At 42.0% G+C, this 21,885-nt stretch overlaps 1 protein-coding gene across 1 annotated transcript in view; it reads left to right on the forward strand.

The window, feature by feature from the left end:
- LOC129826295 (anthrax toxin receptor 1-like) overlaps positions 1-21,885 on the forward strand; it is a 43,855-nt gene that overhangs the window by 17,850 nt on the left and 4,120 nt on the right. Inside the window, exons 11-17 of the mRNA XM_055886860.1 lie at positions 1,717-1,786; positions 1,893-1,971; positions 2,180-2,275; positions 3,630-3,671; positions 5,351-5,446; positions 6,493-6,660; positions 7,859-7,939. Of these exons, the coding sequence (XP_055742835.1) occupies positions 1,717-1,786; positions 1,893-1,971; positions 2,180-2,275; positions 3,630-3,671; positions 5,351-5,446; positions 6,493-6,660; positions 7,859-7,939 (632 nt within the window). The remainder of the gene's footprint in view (positions 1-1,716; positions 1,787-1,892; positions 1,972-2,179; positions 2,276-3,629; positions 3,672-5,350; positions 5,447-6,492; positions 6,661-7,858; positions 7,940-21,885) is intronic.

The following is a 21,885-nucleotide window of genomic DNA, read 5'->3' on the forward strand; positions in this document are numbered from 1 at the left end:
ATTTGGGACATGATATACATCTAAGCTCATGATATACAATACCAGTCAAAAGTTTAGACACACCTTCTCATTCAAGGGTTTTTCTTTATTTGTACTATTTTCTACATTGTAGAATAACAGTGAGGACATAAACTATGAAATAACACATGGAATCATGTAGTAACCAAAAAAGTGTTAAACAAATCAAAGTATATTTTTGTATTTGAGATTTTTCAAAGTAACCACCCTTTGCCTTGATGACAGCCTTGATAACAGCTTTGCACTATCTTGGCATTTTCTCAACCATCTTCATGAGGAATGCTTTTCCAACAGTCTTGAAGGAGTTCCCGCATATGCTGAGCACTTGTTGGCTGATTTTATTTCACTCTGCGGTCCAACTCATCCCAAACCATCTCAATTGGGTTGAGTGTGGGTGATTGTGGAAGACAGGTCATCTGATGCAGCACTCATCACTCTCCTTGGTCAAATAGCCCTTACACAGCCTGGAGGTGTGTCGGGTCATTGTCCTGTTGAAAAACAAATGATCGTCCCGCTAAGCAAAAAACAGATGGGATGGCATATCGCTGCAGAATGCTGTGGTAGCCGTGCTGGTTAAATCACTGACAGTGTCACCAGAAAGCACCATCACACCTCCTTCTATGCTTCACTGTGAGAACCACACATGTGGATATCATCCGTTCTCCTACTCTGCGTCTCACAGACACAGAGGTTGACATCAAAAATTTGGACTCATCAGACCAAAGGACAGATTTCCAACAGTCTACTGTCCCTTGCCCGTGTTTCTTGGCCAAAGCAAGTCTCTTCTTCTTATTGGTGTCCTTTAGTAGTGGTTTCTTTGCAGCAATTCAACCATGAAGGCCTGATTCACACAGTCTCCTCTGAACAGTTGAGATGTGTCTTACTTGAACTCTGTGAACCATTTATTTGGTTTGCAATCTGAGGTGCAGTTAACATTAATGAACTTATCTTCTGCAGCAGAGGTAACTCTGGGTCTTCCTTTCCTGTGGCAGTCCTCATGAGAGCCAGTTTCATCATAGCACTTGATGGTTTTTGCGACTGTACGTGAGGAAACTTACAAAGTTCTTGAAATTTTTCACATTGACTAACCTTCATGTCTTAAAGTAATGAGGGACTGTCGTTTCTCTTTGATTATTTGAGCTGTTCTTGCCATAATATGGACTTGGTCTTTTACCAAGGAGGGCTATCTGCTGTATGCCACCTCTACCTTGTCACAACACTGATTGGCTCAAACACATTAAGAAGGAAAGAAGTTCCTCAACTTTTACAAGGCACACCTGTTAATTGAAATGCATTCCAGGTGGCTCCCTCATGAAGCTGGTTGAGAGAATGCCAATATTGTGCAAAGTTGTCATCAAGGCAAAGGGTAGCTCATTTGAAGAATGTCAAATATAAAATATTTTAATATTTAAAACATTTCTTTTTTTGGTTACTACACGCTTTCTTGTGTTATTTCATAGTTTTGATGTCTTCACTATTATTCTACAATGAGGAAATAGTAGAAAGAAAAAAAGAAAAACCCTTGAATGGGTAGGTGTGTCCAAACTTTTGACTGGTACGGTAGGTATGCAGTTGCTCCACTTCTCAAAAGGTCAATGGTTCTGATCTGTGCAGTCTGAATTACACTTTGATTAGAGCAGAACCAATATGTTTGTGTATGAGTCAATGTTGTGACCCTTTGTTCTCCTGTACTCCTAGGTGTGAAGCCATTAATAGTGGAAGATACGTATCTCCTCTGTCCTGCACCCATTCTCCAGGAAGAGGGAATGTAAGTACTATAATCACTGAATCACTTTATCTGCTGTTTACCTGCTGATGTTTCTGTCACCCATCCTAACCACACGCTATCTCTTTACACCCCTGTTGTGTTCCAGGGCAGCCAACCTCTATGTCAGCATGAATGAAGGTCTCAGTTTTATCTCCAGTTCAGTCACCATTACAACAGTGGGCTGTGTGAGTACAGTGGGGTGGTGCATGTTGTTGCAGTACCCCCATCAAAGACTCACATGAACCAATAACCCAAACTATGACAGTTAGTCCCCTGTAGTTACATGATTACAGGCACTTTAACTTTCTGATGGGTCTCAGCCTTTGCACTGTGGTGGAACATGCAGGTCAGTGGAGACTGAGTTTGACCTGTGTCTCTCTCTCTTTGTCCCAGTCTGATGGAACCATCCTGGCCATCGCCCTGCTCATCCTCATGCTGCTTTTAATCCTCATGATTCTCTGGTGGTTCTGGCCTCTTTGCTGCACTGTGGTGAGTCACATAAACTATATGTCACATTCACATTCATGGACAGTGTCTTAAAAGCGTGAACCTTTTTAAACTTTTATTTTATTAAATACAAATGGCCCTATATGGTAGACCTATGTGTAGCTTGAAGCATTCCCAGTAAGTCTTTTCTGAGAGAACTCTATGTACTTTATACACTGGCATAATGCTCACAGATGATCACGGATGTATTTTACGGAGTTATTTTATCTGAATAAATCACACTCAAGTCATCTTGCTAATCTAAACAGTATTTCCATGGTGAGAGGGGTTATATGAGTCAGTGAAGGATGAGACTCTTTGGCCTTTTTGCCTCCAATTGTTTTAATTAGGCCATTATGCCCGTAGGCCACCAGAGGTCAGTGGTAAAGGTGTGCTGAAGTACTTAGTCCCTCTGTTGAAGTAGTTTGTTCCACTGGAGGGTCACAGAACAGTGGTTCTCAGCTTCAAGGTCGAGGACGATATAGCTTCTTTATGCTGTTCTAGTATTTAGACAAAAACCCTCCCAGCCAGGACTGACAAAATGGATCACAATTTAACCGCTTTGGTCTCCTATACGGAATTAAAAATGTGTATTTCCCATCAAGCCTGGAAACAGAAAAGTTGGAAAGACGCAGATTTTTTTTTTTTTTTACATGTTACACTCTCTTTTTAGTTCTTGTCAGTTATTTTCAGTGGAAACCCTTGCCCAGCACTGTTTAGGAGAGTGATGCTATGTTACCATGGGAAATCAGATAGCATCCCAGCCTTTGGGATTGGGAAGCACAGGGGAAAATAATCTAATTTCAAGTAATGAATATTCATTGCCTTTGCCGGGTTCATTTCTAAGGAAATGTACTTAGTTATAGTTGCTCAACGTTTTGTTAGCCATGGACACACCCCAAGCATGTATTTTCCTATAGATTGAGCAAAGTGAATGAGGAAAATACAGATGATCAATATTTACTAAACATCTCAATGATTTTAATATTTTTCTACATCATCACAGGGCTCTGCCAAAATCCAACAGGAGGAGCTGGTAGTTAAAAGCCTACATGTCTGTGAAGATGTCCTTTTTTCTGGAACATATTTTCCACCGGGTTTCTTGAATTTCCTCATAGCTAAAAACAGAAAAACAAGTGAGCGTGGAGCATAGACTCGAATGCCCTTTACTATTCCCCCACCCCCCTTGTAAATAGTAGGAGAAAGGAGAGAGAAAAACAATTCCTGAGCCATGTGTTTTCATGCAACCCTGTTTTTGGCCCACATTACTGTGACATATATTTTAATGTGTTTTTGAAGTACATTTGTTTTTTTACATGCTTGTCACGAGTGTAACCCCCTCTTTCTCTCACCATAGATTATCCATGAGCCCCCACCAGCAGTAGTGGAAGACAGTTCGGTAGGTAAACCCTTGATGTTGATTACTTTCGGGGTGTGGGTTAATATATTTTATGTCTTCTATTGGTCTCCAGAAGAAAAGTTTCCATTCACTCACTGTTACACAATGATATGGCTGTTAAATTATGTAATGGCCATTAAGCAGAACATAAATACACTTGCAGCCATTTGTTTTATAGTTAAAGTAGTCACATTCTTTTTTTGGAGATTTTTACTGAACAACAGTTATCCTTGATGTATATTCCCTATCCACGAGAGAGAGAACCTAGGCTACAAGGACAGTGTAGCACATCCATTTGAAGTGTTAATAGGTGTAGGAACCCATTGCTTATGGTCCATTTTCTTCAATAACTCACTGACCTTTAATATTCCCCTTGATTTTATAGACTGACATATGACCAAGCTGTTTCTTCCGGCCCATGTCATGAGGACAACACCCTCCCACTATGAAGCCCTGTCTTTCCCCTCAGCTCATCTCTCCCCCCCCCCACCCCCCCCCCTTACTCTCAGCAAATACCTTCTGATAAAATGGCATGAGAGCTTCTTTGAACAGACCCTTCTCTGGTCACTGTACAAACTGATCATCCATTTCTATACCTCCCCTGTATGATAAAAATAAAGCTGAGAATAATTGTCCGTTTAGATCACTATATGGGATTCCTTTTTTAGTTTAAGGTTGCAATTAAGGCCTTATTTAAGAGCCGTCTGTTTTGGAGTCCCTTTCTTGAGATCCCACTGGGAATTCACTGACTAATCTGATTAATCAAATAATTCTTCAATAATACAGCATCGCAAATGACTCTAGTTACAAAACATTCTCAACTAGCAACAGAATTCTATCCCGGTCATATGTGCCTCATTTTAATAACACTGAGCGTTTTTACAGCCCATACTCATTTAATAATGTTGAAATTATTTTCCTTTTAGTATAAATCCTTTACAACCAAAGTTACATCCAAAAATGAAATAAAGTCATGAAAGAATAGAGGCAGCCAAAAAGGTGTATAGTGACAGTCCAATTTACTTTTCTTCTCAACTTGTATATCATAGATTTACCAGTCTATTTAGCTGTTTTTGTAAGATATTGTCATAAAATCCCCTCATTAACCAGCGCATGGAATGTACACAAAAAGTGTGAAGTAATCATCTCCCCCACTCCTCTAATTCAATGAAATCATACAGGAGGTATCTCCTCCAGTTTTCTGTGAAGCTTTTTGCCCATTGTCCGTGTCTCTGTGAGGGCGATGGCGTCAGCCTGTTGTTATTTCCGCCTCCTCTCTGGCAGTCCCTGATCATAGGCCTGATGGATTCGATTAGTCTGAATCTGGGTCTATTAAAGAGCTGAAACATGAGGGGGGCTGTGGGCTCGGTCATTTCCTCTGATCTGACGCATGCCATGGACGGGACGGGAGAAGGCGAGGGGGGGGAGAGAGAGGAGAAGGAGACTAATTTAGACATAAAAAAGAAATCATACCCAGGGCCTGAAATATTACACTGTGAGTAGGGTATATGAGAGATGGAGAGGCAGAGTGCTTGGTGTATAGGCTGTACCTCAGAACCAACAGTGCCAGTGTGTATGAAATGATTAATCATCTCACACCCTGAATTTTTATTAACCCTGTCTGGGGCATTGTGCAAAGAGTGGGATCTTTACACTATCTCTCCCCCCCACCACCACAGGATGAGGAAGAAGATGGGATGCCTAAGAAGAAGTGGCCCACGGTCGATGCCTCCTACTATGGGGGCAGAGGTGTGGGTGGAATCAAAAGGATGGAGGTGAGCTTCGCTGGAACCCTGCTGTATTTAAGCTCCGACAAGCTGATTTCATAATAATGTACTTGCCCTCAATCGCCTGTCAATCTACAGCTGTTCTCTCCATGCTATTTGATCTAGGAACTCTGTTTGACAGATCAGCAATGGAAAACAACCAAGCACACACTTGGTGGTTGGCCGAGCACGCCCCCATTCACATCGACGGGGCTGTAGTGGTGCGGGTTGAGAGCTTAAAGTTCCTCGATGTCCACATCACCAAGGACTTATCATGGTCCAAACACACCAACACAGTTGTGAAGAGGGCATGATAATGTCTCTTCCCCCTCAGGAGGCTGAAAAGATTTGGCATGGGCCCTTAGATCCTCATAAAGTTCTACAGCTGCACCATAGAGAGCATCTTAACTGGCTGGATCACCGCCTGGTATGGCAACGGCTCTGCATCTGAACGCAGGCGCTACAGAGGGTGGTGCGTACGGCCCAGTACACCACTGGGGCCGAGCTCACTGCCATCCAGGACCTCTATACCAGGCGCTGTCAGAGGAAGGCCCTAAAATTGTCAGACTCCAGCCACCCAAGTCATAGACTGTTTTCTCTTCTATCGCACGGCAAGCAGTACCAATGCACCAAGTCTGGAACCAACAAACCCTGAACAGCTTCTACCCCCAAGCCATAAGACTGCTAAATAGTTAACCAAAGAGCTAGTCAGACCATCTGCATTGACCCTTTTTGCACAAATTTTTAGACTCCTCATATACACTACTGCTACTGTTCATTATCTATAAATGTTTACCCCAATTACCTCGTACTCCTGCACCTCGGTGCGGTACGGTACTCCCTGTATATAGCCAAGTTATCGTTACTCATTGTGTATTTGTTCCTTTTGTTATTTTTCCTACATTTTTCTCTCTGCTTTGTTGGAAATGGCCCTTAGGTAAGCATTTCACTGTTATGCTTCGTAAACAACAGGTGTAGACTGTGACAAATTGAATGTGCCAGGTTGAAATTAAGCTAGACATGTTTAAAAATCTCTGCTTGTTATTATTTGTCAGGTGCGTTGGGGTGAGAAAGGCTCTACTGAGGAGGGAGCCAAACTGGAGAAGGCAAAGAATGCCAGGGTGAAAATGCCTGAGCAGGAGTTCATACAGTCCCCCACCCGCATTCTCAATAATGGCATGCGCAAGCCTCCAGGTCCTCACAAGTGGTACTCACCAATCAAGGTATTGACATGGCCAATATAAAAGAAACACATTGCACACAAAGCTGTCAAGTTCAATCACATACTCAACATGGCTTCCTATATTATATACACTGAGTGTACAAAACATTATGAACTTGACATAGACTGACCAGGTGAATACAGGTGAAAGCTATGATCCCTTATTGTTGTCACTTGTTAAATCAATTTAATGAAGGACAGGAGACCAGTTAAAGAAAGATTCTTAAGCCTTGAGACAATTCAGACATGGATTGTGTATGTGTGCCATTCAGAGGGTGAATGTGCAAGACAACATATTTAAGTGCCTTTGAACGGGGTGTGGTAGTAGGTGCCAGGCACACAGGTTTGTGTCAAGAACTGCAACGCTGCTGGGTTTTTCACACTCAACAGTTTCCTGTGTGTGTCAAGAATGGTCACCACCCAAAGAACATCCAGCCAACTTGACACAACTGTGGGGAGCATTGGAGTCAACATGGGCCAGCATCCCTGTGGATTGCTTTCGATACGTTGTAGAGTCCCTTCCCCAACGATTTGAGACTGTTCAGGGGGAGGGGGGGGGGGGGTGCAAGTCAATATTGGGAAGGTGTTCTTAATGTTTTGTATATTTTGTGTAAAGACTGATGGGATGGGTTGAAGCTGGAGTTGATTATGTAGGAATTTCATGTGGAAAGTTGAGTGTTGGTGTCCCAGTCCTTAGGTGACCACTGGCATGGTGCCCCTACGCACAGGTCCAGGAGCTAGTTAAAGGCATTGTTCTATACATCCTGACAGTCAGCAGGGGATAGCTAATATAAACCAGATACACACTTGACTGACCTCCAAGAGACAAGGGCTGCAGAGCTAGCAGTTTTGTGAAGAAAAACAGATTATTTTCCAACCTCTTAGCAGTTGCTGGGTCTATGCAGAATTCACAATGATCAAATATCATTTGTTCAGGCTCTGGCTTTGAGGAGGAAAATTGAAATAATCTGAGTCAGATGTTTTATCATTAAATCGGATTACGATCTACAAAGTGAATCCTCTTATTGGTGACAGATAGGCATTCAATGACAAAATTGTGGAGTTGTGGTTTGAGTTCGAAAGTATGACTATGGAGTGTAAATATACATGCTGTAGAGCGACTTAGTCACAATACACACAAACCCACAAAAAAACAAAAAGCATTATTATTGGTATTGTGTACTGCTCTGTGATTGCAGGGCAAATTGGAGGCTCTGTGGGTGTTGCTGTCGAAAGGCTATGACCGCGTGTCTGTGTTGAGACCACACCCAGGAGACAAGGTAAGAGCCAACAAGCTGGATACATGTAGACAGAGCAAGGCTCATGTGAGGACAATAATCAGGCCCACGTATACCAGCCAACTCTGACTGCTTCAAATTGAACCCAGTGCTCTCTGAAACACGTCATGGTTTCCATGGAAGGAAAATGACTTCTCTTTGCAATTTTCCTGATCCAGAAACCTGTAACCAACTGACATGTGCAGTAACACAATTGTTCTGTACAGGAGTCTCTAAAACATACAGTACTTTAGCTATACTATTATATCACCACATGATGTTTATTGACCTTTTAAAATCTCTCAGAGCGAAAGGTTCTGAAGTTGAACTATTTAACAATAAGGTCTTAGCTACCCCAAGTGCATTGAGTGCTTGTCTTTTCCTACTAGCACTAACTTTGCTGATAACTACTTTGTTGGGGGAAAGGTACTTGCTACGATTGTGATATTTTGTTGTCTCACCTAGCTATCTTCAGAGGAATGCACTAATGTAAGTCGCTCTGGATAAGAGTGTCTGCTAAATGACAATGAAATGAAAATAAAATAATTATATCCACTACCATTCAAAGTTTGGGGTCACTTAGAAATGTCCTTTTTGAAAGATGTTTTATTTTTTTCCATTAAAATAACATCAAATTGATCAGAAATACAGTGTAGACATTGTTAATGTTGTAAATGACTATGGTAGCTGGAAACGTCAGATTTTTTAAATGGAATATCTACATATGCGTACAAAGGCCCATTATCAGCAACCATCACTCCTGTCTTCCAATGGCACGTTGTTAGCTAATCCAAGTTTTATAATTTTAAAAGGGTAATTGATCATTAGAAAACCCTTTTGCAATTATGTTAGCACAGCTGGAAACTTGTGCTGATTTAAAGAGGAATTAAAACTGTCCTTCTTTAGACTAGTTGAGTATCTGGTGCAGATTCGATTACAGGCTCAAAATGGCCAGAAACAAAGACCTTTCTTCTGAAACTCATCAGTCTATTCTTGTTCTGAGAAATGAAGGCTATTCCATGTGAGAAATTGCCAAGAAACTGAAGATCTTGTACAGCGCTGTGTACTACTCCCTTCACAGAACAGTGTAAACTGGCTCTAACCAGAATAGAAAGAGGAGTGGGAGGCCCCGGTGCACAACTGAGCAAGAGGACAAGTACATTAGAGTGTCTAGTTTGAGAAACAGACGAGTCACGAGTCCTGAACTGTCAGCTTCAATAAATAGTACCTGCAAAACACCAGTGTCAATGTCAACAGTGAAGAGGTGACTCCCCCAGATCATCACCGATCCTCCACCAAATTTCACACTGTGGATTGTAGGCTTCTCCAGGTATCACACCCACTGAAATTTGGTGGATCGGGGATGATCTGGGGGTGCTTCAGCAAGGCTGGAATCGGACAGATTTGTCTTTGTGAAGGACGCATGAATCAAGCCACGTGCAATGTTGTCTTGGAAGAAAACTCAACAATGTTCCCAAACTCTGAGGATTGTTTTTTCCAGCAGGACAATGCTCCATGCCACACAGCCAGGGCAATCAAGGTGTGGATGGAGGACCACCAGATCAAGACCCTGTCATGGCCAGCCCAATCTCCAGACCTGAACCCCATTGAAAACCTCTGGAATGTGATCAAGAGGAAGATGGATGGTCACAAGCCATCAAACAAAGCCGAGCTGCTTGAATGTTTTTTGCGCCAGGAGAAGCATAAAGTCACCCAACATCGATGTGAAAGACTGGTGGAGAGCATGCCAAGACACATGAAAGCTGTGATTGAAAATCAGGGTTATTCCACCAAATATTTATTTCTGAACTCTTCCTAAATTAAAACATTAGTATTGTGCTGTTTAAAAATGTTCTTTGCATTATTCGAGGTCTGACAATACTGCATCAAATTTATTTTGACCAGTTGTCATTTTCTGCAAATAAATGCTCTAAATTACAATATTTTTATTAGGAATTTTGGAGAAATGTTGTCAGTAGTTTATAGAATAAAACAAAAAATGTTAATTTTACCCAAACATACCTATAAATAGTAAAACCAGAGAAACTGATTTTTTTTCTTCTATTTTCTATATTGTGGAATAATAGAAGACATCAAAACTATGAAATAACACATATGGAATCATGTAGTAACCAAAAAAAGTATATTTTAGATTCTTCAAAGTAGCCACCCTTTGCCTTGATGACAGCTTTGCACACTCTTGGCATTCTCTCAACCAGCTTCATGAGGAAGGCTTTTCCAACAGTCTTGAAGGAGTTCCCACATATGCTGAGCACTTGTTGGCTGCTTTTCCTTCTCTGCGGTCCAACTCATCCCAAACCATCTCAATTGGGTTGAGGTCAGGTGATTGTACAGGCCAGGTCATCTGATGCAGCACTCCATCACTCTCCTTCTTGGTCAAATAGCCCTTACACAGCCTGGAGGTGTGTTGGGTCATTGTCCTGTTGAATAACAAATGATAGTCCCACTAAGCGCAAACCAGATGGGATGACATATCGCTGCAGAATGCTTTGGTAGCCATGTTGCTTAAGTGTGCCTTGAATTCTAAGTAAATCACAGACAGTGTCACCTGCAAAGCACCACCACCTCCATGCTCCATGGTGGGAACCACACATGTGGAGATCATCCGTTCACCTACTCTGCATCTCACAAAGACACAGCGGTTGGTACCAAAAATCTAAAATTTGGACTCATCAGACCAAAGGACAGATTTCCACCGGTCTAATGTCTTTGCTCGTGTTTCTTGGCCCAATCAAGTCTCTTCTTGTTATTCGTGTTCTTTTAGTAGTGATTTCTTTGCAGCAATTTGACCATGAAGGCCGGATTCACACAGTCTCCTCTGAACAGTTGATGTTGAGATGTGTCTGTTACTTGAACTCTGAAGCATTTATTTGGTCTGCAATTTCTGAGGCTGATAGCTCTAACTTATCCTCTGCAGCAGAGGTAACTCTGGGTCTTTCCTGTGGTGGTCCTCATGAGAGCCAGTTTCATCATAGCGCTTGATGATTTTTGCAACTGCTCCTGAAGAAACTTTCAAAGTTCTTGAAATGTTCCCGGATTGACTGACCTTCATGTTTTAAAGAAATGAGGGACTGTCGTTTCTCTTTGCTTATTTGAGCTGTTCTTGCCATAATATGGACTTGGTCTTTTACCAAAAAGGGCTATCTTCTGTATACCACCTCTGCCTTCTCACAACACAACTGATTGGCTCAAACCTGTTAATTGAAATGCATTCCAGGTGACTACCTCATGAAGCTGTTTGAGAGAATGCCAAGAGTGTGCAAAGCTTTGAAGAATCTCAAATACAAAATATTTGTTGATTTGTTTAACACTTTTTCGGGTTACTACATGATTCCATATGTCTTATTTCATAGTTTTGATGTCTTCTATTATTCTACAATGTAGAAAATAGTCAAAATAAAGAAAAACCCTTGAATGAGTAGGTGTTCTAAAACTTTTGACCGGTAGCGTCTATATTTATTATTATTTTATATGGAACTATGAAATCCAAGCCATTACTTTTACCAACTTATGGAGGTGTTGATGCCTACCACTGTTCCATACTGCATGGAAAAAGGAATCAGGTTTTTAATGGCATGTGCACAAGTACAGTGAAATGCCTTTCTTGCAATGTTAAGTGTTAACATTTTTACTTGTAATTTAGTAAAGGGTTAGAAAAGATACTCTTTTTTTTTACCCCTTTTTACTCCCCAATTTCGTGGTATCCAATTGGTAGTAGTTAGTCTTGTCTCATCGCTGCAACTCCCGTACGGACTCGGGAGAGGCGCAGGCCATGCGTCCTCTGAAACACAACCCAACCAAGCCGCACTGCTTCTTGACACAATGCCCATCCAAACCGGAAGCCAGCCGCACCAATGTGTCGGAGGAAACACCATACACCGGGCGACCCGTGTCAGCGTGCACTGCGCCCGGCCCGCCACAGGAGTCGCTAGTGCGCGATGAGACAAGGATATCCCTGTCGGCCAAACCCTCCCTAACCCGGACGACGCTGGGCCAATTGTGCGCCGCCCCATGGGCCTCCCAGTCGCGGCCGGCTGCGACAGAGCCTGGACTCGAACCCAGAATCTCTGGTTGCACTGCTAGCACTACAATGCAGTGCCTTAGACCACTGTGCCACAAGTGAGGCAATAGACTATAATTAACTCCATCACTCCCACCACCTCCATAAAGCCAGTCTGTTTTTATTTGGTGACTCATGAATCAGGCTGTGCATAGGGGTTGGCAGGAGTACATTTTGAAACAACAGAAAATGTAGCAACCGAAATGGGCACAGCTGTTAGCAATAAAGCAGACATAGAAAGAGAGAACTGAAGAGAAAACTGACTTCAGAAACTAGACATAATGTATCCCAATTTAATGAATTCACCCCCGTCCACCCAACTCACTTTAGAGGGCGATATCTACTAAGCTAACATATGGAATTTTTTTCAGATGGTTATACCATTGATCATTTTGCTATTTTATTTTAGAACCCCTGTAGGCATAAGCAAAGTATAAAAACATTATTTGATGAAACATTGAATTTGGCCTTACTGCTGTTAACTCATAGAAATGCATTGAATAACACATTTATACATCGGAAAACAGTCAAAAAACAAATCAAAAGGAAGAATGTTTTTAAGTGTTCTGTATCTGAGCGATATGAGAAAGCTCAGGGTGTATATCTTTTTTTACATATATTTAACCCCTTTTGTTTTGGCACATTCTTCCCCATATTCACTTGTATTCATTTCTACCACCCAGTACTGGGTTACCTTCAGGCGACTCTTGTGGAGCCTCTGAGTCTCAGGTTTCGATAGTGAGATCCAAATAGTTACTAGCTCAAACCATTATGATTCAGTGGATTGCGGCCATTGAGCTATTAAAGAAATGGACACAGCGCCCAAGATGACCAACCGTTGTTTTCAACCTACACTACTCACACTCACATACGCCATTTCGAATTTCCTGCCATCTTTCTAGATCCGGTTTTACTGGGATTACTACGCATGTGGACAGACAGCTGGATCACGCGAACATTCTCCGGGAACTCAGCCAGCTCAGTTCCCGGAGAGGAGGGGGGGGGCATCAGCGACAATCATTTGAATTATTCAATGCAAGTATTGTGCACAAAGGTGATGACTAAAGTCCTTATTAGAAATATTCTAATTTGACTTCTCTATGGGGCCGTCTATGGGAATTGTCTTTTTGGGCCGTAGGTTAGTTAACTGTCCTCTGGGAATTCGAAAGCATGCTTCCAGACCGGAATCCTGGGCCTTGATGTGATGCAGCCCATGCAAAAACAGGAAGTCTCTAGTGTAAACACACAGAGTTTTATTTAATAAAAGGTGTTGATGTCAACAATTTTTCGTGCGGCCACAGACATCGACCTCAGTTGGTTTTAACAGAAGGTAAATTAAATATAAACCCCCTTGACAACTCCTCCTCCCAGACTGGCTGACCTCTACTGTTCAGAGCCTGTCCTTGGAGAGTTACAGGCTTGTGATAAGAGTTGTGGTCCGGTGTGACTGGGCTTTGGCCTGGGAGGGAGGGAGAACAGAGAGGAATATTGATTCTGTAGACTTTACTTCCTCCTTCACTTAAACCTGAACTAATGTTTAGCTATTCAGGGTGGATGGAGCTGAAGTGCATTGTCAGCAAAGTTCTTCAATCATGTCATCTGAGAGATGGGCACAAACAATGATTTCTGCAAAGATATTTGCATTTTCCAAAGATTTTGGCAATGTTGTGCAATGTGGCTGATTTTATTAGTTTTCTTCCGTGTATATAACGCCATGTGGGTTATTGTGTGACTTGTTGATGAGTGTGAGGATATTACAGTACACTCTTAGAAAAGAAGGTGCTATCTAGAACCGAAAATAACCCCTTTTTGTTCCAGGTAGAACCCTTTTGGGTTCCCTTTCCACAGAGGGTTCTACATGGAACCAAAAAGAGTTATCCTATGGGGACAGCCGCAGAACCCTTTTTGAACCCTTTTTTCTAAGAGTGTAAGGTACCCAGCAGGGCGAGGGTAAGCACTGGGGTATGCAGGGGGCACATGAAAGGTTTGGGACACTGACTGCACACAAAGACCAATGCAGTCTTCTTAGGTAGAACTGTTTACTGCAGCTCCATTGGCCTGCACTCTCCACCGTAAGATGGTGACGAGAGACAGTGGAAATGACACAGAGACATCAGAAAATGTGGAACGTTGTCATGACTCATGACATTGCCTTCAGCAAAGGATAGCACATAAGAGGAAATAATAGTTTACAGGAGAAAAAAGATACAAAATAAAAATTACACTATTGCCTATCACACTATAGATGACTGCTGGCTTTAATCACCACTGAGCCTTTCATAATTAACAGTAGGAGTTCGACCTTCAGAAAGCTGTTCATTAGTATACAGGAAGCTAGGCGGAGAGCTCTAGTTTTCTTGTTGACTCTCAGTGAACAAGGCTGCTCTGGTTGCAATTAAGATCTCAAGTCAAGGCATTTGTTTTTAGTTCCCCTCAAATCAATGCATCTGCGAGGGACAGAATCTGGTCAGGACACAAGCAATACTGCCTCTGGACATTTCCTACTCAGTCCGATGCCCTTTATCCAATGTTCCAGTGCCCTGACAGGGCTAGTCGGGAGAGAGCAATTTGTTTGAAAATACACTCATTTCTGTGCTACTTAATTAGTGCGAAAAGACACAAATTTAACCTGTAGGCGACACACAAGCCGTTGCAACAACCATAGACGCGATCGCCTGTATTTATTTATTTTACGTTATGAATGTATAGATATTTTGTCTTTTTTTAACCATATAACCATAAGAGGTTATATATATTGTCTTTTTTAATCCCTATTAAAACGATGTGGTTTTATGCCTATATGTACTGTTTTCGATTTTTCTGAACAGACTTTTCAGTATAGAATGAATGTAAGCAATGCATGATGGTTAATGGTGTTTTATTCGGTTGTAGTTCCATGTATTTCTTAAATAAACGTGTAAACCATTTTTATTGACCAGAATGTAACTGAAAATACAATGGCAGCCTTGCCATTGTCCATCAATAACAAAAAATAAATAAATTTTATAACATTTGGGGAAACGTATGCAGTCATTGTAGTCTTACATTTTGTTGGCCAACCAAAATTACCAAAACGTTAACCCGTAATAAGGCTAGGGTGGCTGAGTGTAAATACATGGCTCTGAGTGTGAGCACCTTTTCACTAGAAACGTTCTTGTGTTCAAATTACCGTCAGTACGAAATAGCTAGAAAGCTTTCGTATTTCCACTTGGCTGCACTTATGGTTACGATAACGATAAATCAAGCGCAATACCAGCGTCGACCTGTGTCGAGCAGCAAAACACCGGAAAGCTTCTAGCCTAGAACAAGAATAGTTACCTCATCCGGTCATGTGACACTCTGGATGCCCCCTAAAAGAAATTTCAACCGTTTTGAAAAATGACGCCTGGTAACCCCCAAAAAATACCAGGTGCACGAAAAGTTTGGACTTGTATTTTTTGAAAACCTCCATAAATCACTCAGGCCAGCACCCATTGATTTGGGGAGGTAGTATAGTGCCCCCAGAGCGGGTATGGAAGTCTGGATCTCCCCTAAAAGCATTTAAGGTTCTGTGTGTCTTTTAAGCACCATACTTTTTCACTCCATCCTTGCTGTGTGTGTGTGTGTGTGTGTGTGTGTGTGTGTGTGTGTGTGTGTGTGTGTGTGTGTGTGTGTGTGTGTGTGTGTGTGTGTGTGTGTGTGTGTGTGTGTGTGTGTGTGTGTGAGTGAGAGAGCTTTCCTTTGACATCTGTTTAGAGAAATTACTGATTTACAGTTCATGAGGGTTGACCAATCCAAAACTTTAAATGTGTGAAAAGATCTGACTTTTTAAACCTTCGAAACAGCACCTATGACCCCATTTTAAGGCACTTCCGGTTGGCACAGGGAGCAATAAGTAAATACGTATCCTGATCGGGGTATGCTTTTACAGAATCCTGAGTTTTAAGTCTATACGTTAAGAACTGACTGATTTACACAGGGTTGAATGCACTATATATCACAAACTGCAGGTTGGGTATGGCAAAACACTTTTAGGGTGATTTTATCACTTCCGGTTGCTCCAGGAAGCTTAGAATCAACACAGGTAGACCTCATAGTGGCCTGATGGATTGTCATTGAAGACAGGTTCATAAGACATTCATAACCCACATAGGCTTCAGGTTGAATTTTGGGGTGCAGGCAATGTGTTCCTATGGGGTGAGATGTCATTGTAAACTGTTAAGGGTTAATGCCACACGGTCAAGGTTAGGCTTGCACAGAGACCTTAGGAACGTTCCTGAGGTCAAATTGTGCTTCTAAACCTTAACAGTTCTCTCTCTGTCTCCCAAAAGCAAAAGAATTGAAATGTAGGTCAAGGGTCATCTTCTTGTCACTGTCGCTGCGCTCAGACAGAGCAAGCTACGGTCAAGCGGGGCATCTTGTTGAATTCGGCACGGCCTGGAGACTATGGTGATGTCATTTTTAGTGGTGATTTCAGAATGCTATTTTGGTGGTTTTTCACTGTTTAAACATATTGCAAATGCACGTTACATTTGCAATATGATTCAACAGTGAAAAACATCACATCATATTGCAAATGTAACATTACAGGATTCAATTATAGGATTCAATTATAGGATTCAATGGGCATGTACCATTACGAATTTGGCATTCTCTTAAATACTGCAGAAATGCAAAAATGACTGGCCTGATGACCTTGGGATGGCCGGGCAGTGATAGTGGTTCCTCTCCATCGCTCGTTGTGTTAAATTTCATCATGTCGATTTTGGTGATGGTACCTCACTGTTGAAACATATTGCAAATGCACAAAAGTCAACTAGCAAGTCAGTGTCCATCAGTCAATTAGATATTTTCAGACACCAAACTGATACCATCTGACTCCAAACTCACTTTTTCCAACTCGTTTGGAAGCCAACTATCACATATTTCAGAGCAGGCCCAAAATTCACAGCGCCTTCCATTTAAACCATAATAAAACAAGTAATACGTAGTTATGTTCTAGCTGCTGGTCCAGTTCTCACATTATGTTTAGCCCTATGTGAGGCGACCTTGAATCCCAAGTTTCAGCTCGATAGGTCATTCGGTGCCTGAGCAAAACCTTAATTGGTGCTGAAATTCCACTTTTTTCCATGCCTTGCTACGGGGTCCTTGAATGAGCCATCGGACAGAAATGTCGGGGTCCATCTCTATGGGCCGAGCCGGTTTCAATGCACCTAGTCTTGCAACTCTGGGACTTTTCTAAATGTCACCATTTTCATAATGCTCAAAATGAATTGAAGTCATTGCAAATGCACAAGGCTTTTTATCAGTCCGAGAACCTTTTAGAGCCACATAACTCACTGCTTAATCGACCTGAGCTCTAGAACAGGTTTGTAAAGTTTCAGAACTCTAGGTCTGACGGTTCTTTAAAAGTTCGAACAAAAGTAACTATTGCAGGCACTGTCTGCCTCTAAGCCCCTCAGTGTTTCACTCCATCCTTTCTGTGTGGGTGTAAATTTTTCCTTGAAATCTGATGGGATGAATGACTAATTTACAGTTAATAAGGGTTGCCTATTCACATATATTAAGTTTTGGAAAGATTTGACTTTTTTAACCCTTCGAAACAGCCCTTTTGATACCAATTATGGCACTTCCGGTTGGCACAGAAAGCTGAAAGTAAACACATATCCTCATTGGAGTGGGCTTTTACAGAATCCTGAGTTTTAAGTCTATACGTTAAGAACTCACTGATTTACATAGGGTTGAATGCACTATTTCTCTCAAACTGCAGGTTGGGTATGGCAAACACTTTTAGGGTGATTTAACCACTTCCGGTTGCTCCAGGAAGCTTAGAATCGACACAGGTAGACCTCATAGTGGCCTGATGGATTGTCATCGAAGACAGGTTCATAAGGCATTATTAACCCACATAGGCACTCAGACCGAGCGAGCTACGGTCAAGCGGGGCATCTCGTTGAACTCGGCACGGCCTGGAGATAATGGTAATGCCATTGCAGGCTTTGTGTGTCTTTAAGCACCGTACTTTTTCACTCCATCCTTTTATCCCCTTTTCTTCGTGGTATCCAATCGCTAGTAATTACTATATTGTCTCATCGCTACAACTCCCGTACAGGCTCAGGAGAGACGAAGGTCGAAAGCCACGCGTCCTCCGAAGCACAACCCAACCAGCCGCACTGCTTCTTAACACAGCGCGCCTCCAACCCGGAAGCCAGCCGCACCAATGTGTCGGAGGAAACACTGTGCACCTGGCCCCCTTGGCTAGCGCGCACTGCGCCCGGCCCGCCACAGGAGTCGCTGGTGCGCGATAAGACATGGATATCCCTACCGGCCAAACCCTCCCTAACCCGGACGACGCTAGGCCAATTGTGCGTCGCCCCACGGACCTCCCGGTCACGGCCGGCCGCAACAGAGCCTGGGCGCGAACCTAGAGACTCTGGTGGTGCAGCTAGCACTGCGATGCAGTGCCCTAGACCACTGTGCCACCCGGGAGGCAGATCTGACCTTTTTAACCCTTCGAAACTGACCCTATGGCACCATTTGAAGGTACTTCCGGTTGACATAGGAAGCTGAAAGTGAACACATATCCTCCTTGGGGTAGGCTCTTATATAATATTGAGTTTTAAGTCTTTATGTTAAGAACTGACTTATTTACAGAGGGTTAAATGAGTGTGTGTTATTTCATAAAATCACATAAAATCACAGAATTCTGTCAGAGCTTCGAGACCCACTTAAAAAATGTTTGTCTGAACACACTGCAACTGGATCTGTAATTTTTTTTTTTTTTTAACTGCTTTTTGTGAACATTACCAATTTGTCAATGTACGATTTCTCTTAAATTACGATAGATAAATGGCTGGTTCTTTTTTTCCTGACACCGTATGCTTATGTACTTTGACGTGAAGCGGTCAAATTAGCACCCTACTTTGCGTTTTTGACCTTTAATCCCAGAAAAATGGCCATAACTCAAAAAGCGTTGAGGCCTCAACGCCATCTTGTTCGGGGCCAACTGTCCATTACGTCTTCGAAATATTTTCCGTTTAGGAGAAAAGGCCACATGCATTTGCAATGTACTTGTGCATTTGCAATATTATTTATTTTCCCTCTGGTGGGATTTCCGAGACTGCGGAAAAATGACCAAAATTTGTTATTTTTATAAAATGGAAACCGAACGTCCGAGAGATTTCGTTTGATGACTTCCTGAAAGATCTCTCCCCCAGAATTTTAGAAACGTCGCCGGACGTCTAGTAAGGGACCGTACATTTGCAATGTGGCGTTTCTCACTAACCATATGGCGAGTGCTAAAATGTTCCCTTAAGGTTTGGAAAGGCCATAAGTGTAAGCCAACATAATTCATTATTTTACATTAACATGTACTACATGCATTATGAAGAAAATGGTGTAATTTAGGCTCCACGAAATATGAAATGGGTTATGAAGAAAATCGTGTATGGTTGCCTACATGACAAAAAGGCGTTCTGATTACAAGTGCACCAGTATCCAAAGTATTAAGCGAAATCAAGCACCGAAAACAGCATTGGCATTAATAAAACAATATTTCCCACGAATTAAGTCTCACGTAAATGTGCGTCTTTTCTCAAAAATTCTGTTCAGCAAGTCTAAAACAGTACATATAGGCATACAACGACACATTTTAAAACATGGTTAAACAAAGACAACATTTCTGTATATTCATGATGTTAAATTAGCCATTAAGAAGAACAAAAATGAAATACAAATTATCGCGTCTATATGGTTGTTGCAAAGGCTTGTGTAGCCTGCTGGTTAAATTTGTGTCTTTTCGCACGAATTAAGAAGCACATAAATTCGTGTCTTTTCTCACGAATTAAGCCAGACGAAACGCACAAAAACACACGAAATCTGCTGAAATACATTTTGTACATATATGCGCGAATTGAATGTGAGACTGTGTTGCAAGGGCACACACTAAAAGTGTGTGCAAGATGGCAATCGGCAAATTTAGCATGGTGGCAGCACTTTTACTTTGTTTGTTTTAAACATCACTGAAAATAATTGCATCTGCATCTAGATGAAAGAATGGTAAATTCTCAGCAACTTCTCAGTCCTGCCAACCCTTTTGATGGCATCCAGCACTTCGGATTTGGAAGGAATGTTATATACCAAACTTTCATTAGACCATGGCACAAACCAAAACGATCATCCAAGGCCAGTATGAAATCACAAATTAATTGTGGAGATCTTATAATAACTCTATGCCTTCTCCTATCGAGTGATATCCATCAATGCCCTCCACCTCAGTTTATCACAAACACCATCAAACGGCCTATGCGCCTCCTGCAAACGTTGGGTTAAGACTAACTGCAAAGCGTTGGTATGTTATGGAATGCATGCAGTTGATTCATCTGAAATCCAGCTGTCCTAGTTTTGGGCATTGGGTCAATGAAATTTACCTTTGCTGTCGGTGTGCTGTACCGCGGGGTGTCTGAGCATCGAAGGTGGAGTGGGACCAGAGGACTCACCTAGGATAGAGAGCGCACCAGAGGGGGGCTCCACAGCAGTGCACAGGGCACCAGAGGCGGGGGACGTGGTGGTGAGGACGACAGATTAGCGGTAGGTGAGCTGGCAATGCGTGCACCTGGGGAGGGGTCCTCCATAGCAGCAGAGGCAGTGCAGCGGGAGGCTGTTACAAGTGGATCGGGAATTCAGCGAGGTTTACATTTAAACGTCAGAAGCCTACTACCGAAAATTGATGAGATATGCCTGTTGGTTCGCAAATCAGAGGTGGGTGACTTATTTTTTACAGAGACGGTGGGATTCGTCTGTTCGTGACTCAGAAATTGAGATGGGCAATTACTCTGTCAGGAAGGATCGGAATCAGAACGGTGGGGGTTTATTTGTCTTTGTAAGCTCGAATATTGCTTATGACGTCAGTTTGGATTTAATCAATGATGTGGACATTGTCTGGCTGGATGTCTGGCTTCCCAATAACAAGCCAATTTTTGTTGGGTGTGTTACGGCCTGCCAATCAGAATGCATTCTATTAAGGTCTCTAAATTGTCAAATTGTAGTGATTCCCTGGTGAAGGAAATCATTTTGTTAGGGGATTTCAATACTGATGTCTGCAAAATGGATAGCCCAACCTACAATGTATTTATGCACGTCTGTAGATCATTTGCTCTGACCCAAATGATAAAAGTTCCCACCAGGGTATGTGAAACAGTGCAAAGTACGATTGACTTAATATTGATGTCTGATAAATCCAACATTTTTCAGAGTAGTAGTAATATTTGTTTTATTTTTACATTTTGCACAAGGAGAGTTTTTAAAGATATATGTAGGTGTCACTAAACTGTTAGACAACTGTGTTGAAATGTTTAGGGAGCAAGTGGGTAAACTTGACTGGTCACCTGTGCTGCATAGTGTAGGGGTAGACAGTGCCTGGGAAGCAAAATGTAGATTCCTTGATGTGGTGAATGTGATGGCTCCCCTAAGACGGGTCAGGGTAAAGCAGAGCGAGCCCTTGGTTTAATCATGACATTCTAGAATCTATCAAAGCAAGGAATAAGGCCTTTAAGAAATGTAAGAACTCAAGAGCAGCCTGATTTTTCTCCTATATAAACATCACAGAAATGAAGCACAGAGAAGGATGGATGAAGCTAATTGGGGTTACTTTGCTGATTTTAAAATCATTGAGAGCAAAAATTACACTAAAAAGCTTTAGAAATAATTTTAAGGATCTATGCTGTAGTAGTTCTACCAAAAACAAACTAAACAGTATTGGACTGAACATCAGGGGGGAGATGGAAAAGCAGAAGTTGCCAATGAATTGAACTCTTTTTATTTAATTTATTTTAACTTCTGTTGCCAGTAAGCTGATAAGCAAGCTGCCCACCAGTTTTGGTTTGTATGG

Source organism: Salvelinus fontinalis, chromosome 28 (assembly GCF_029448725.1).
Source record: "Salvelinus fontinalis isolate EN_2023a chromosome 28, ASM2944872v1, whole genome shotgun sequence".
NCBI lineage: Eukaryota > Metazoa > Chordata > Actinopteri > Salmoniformes > Salmonidae > Salvelinus > Salvelinus fontinalis.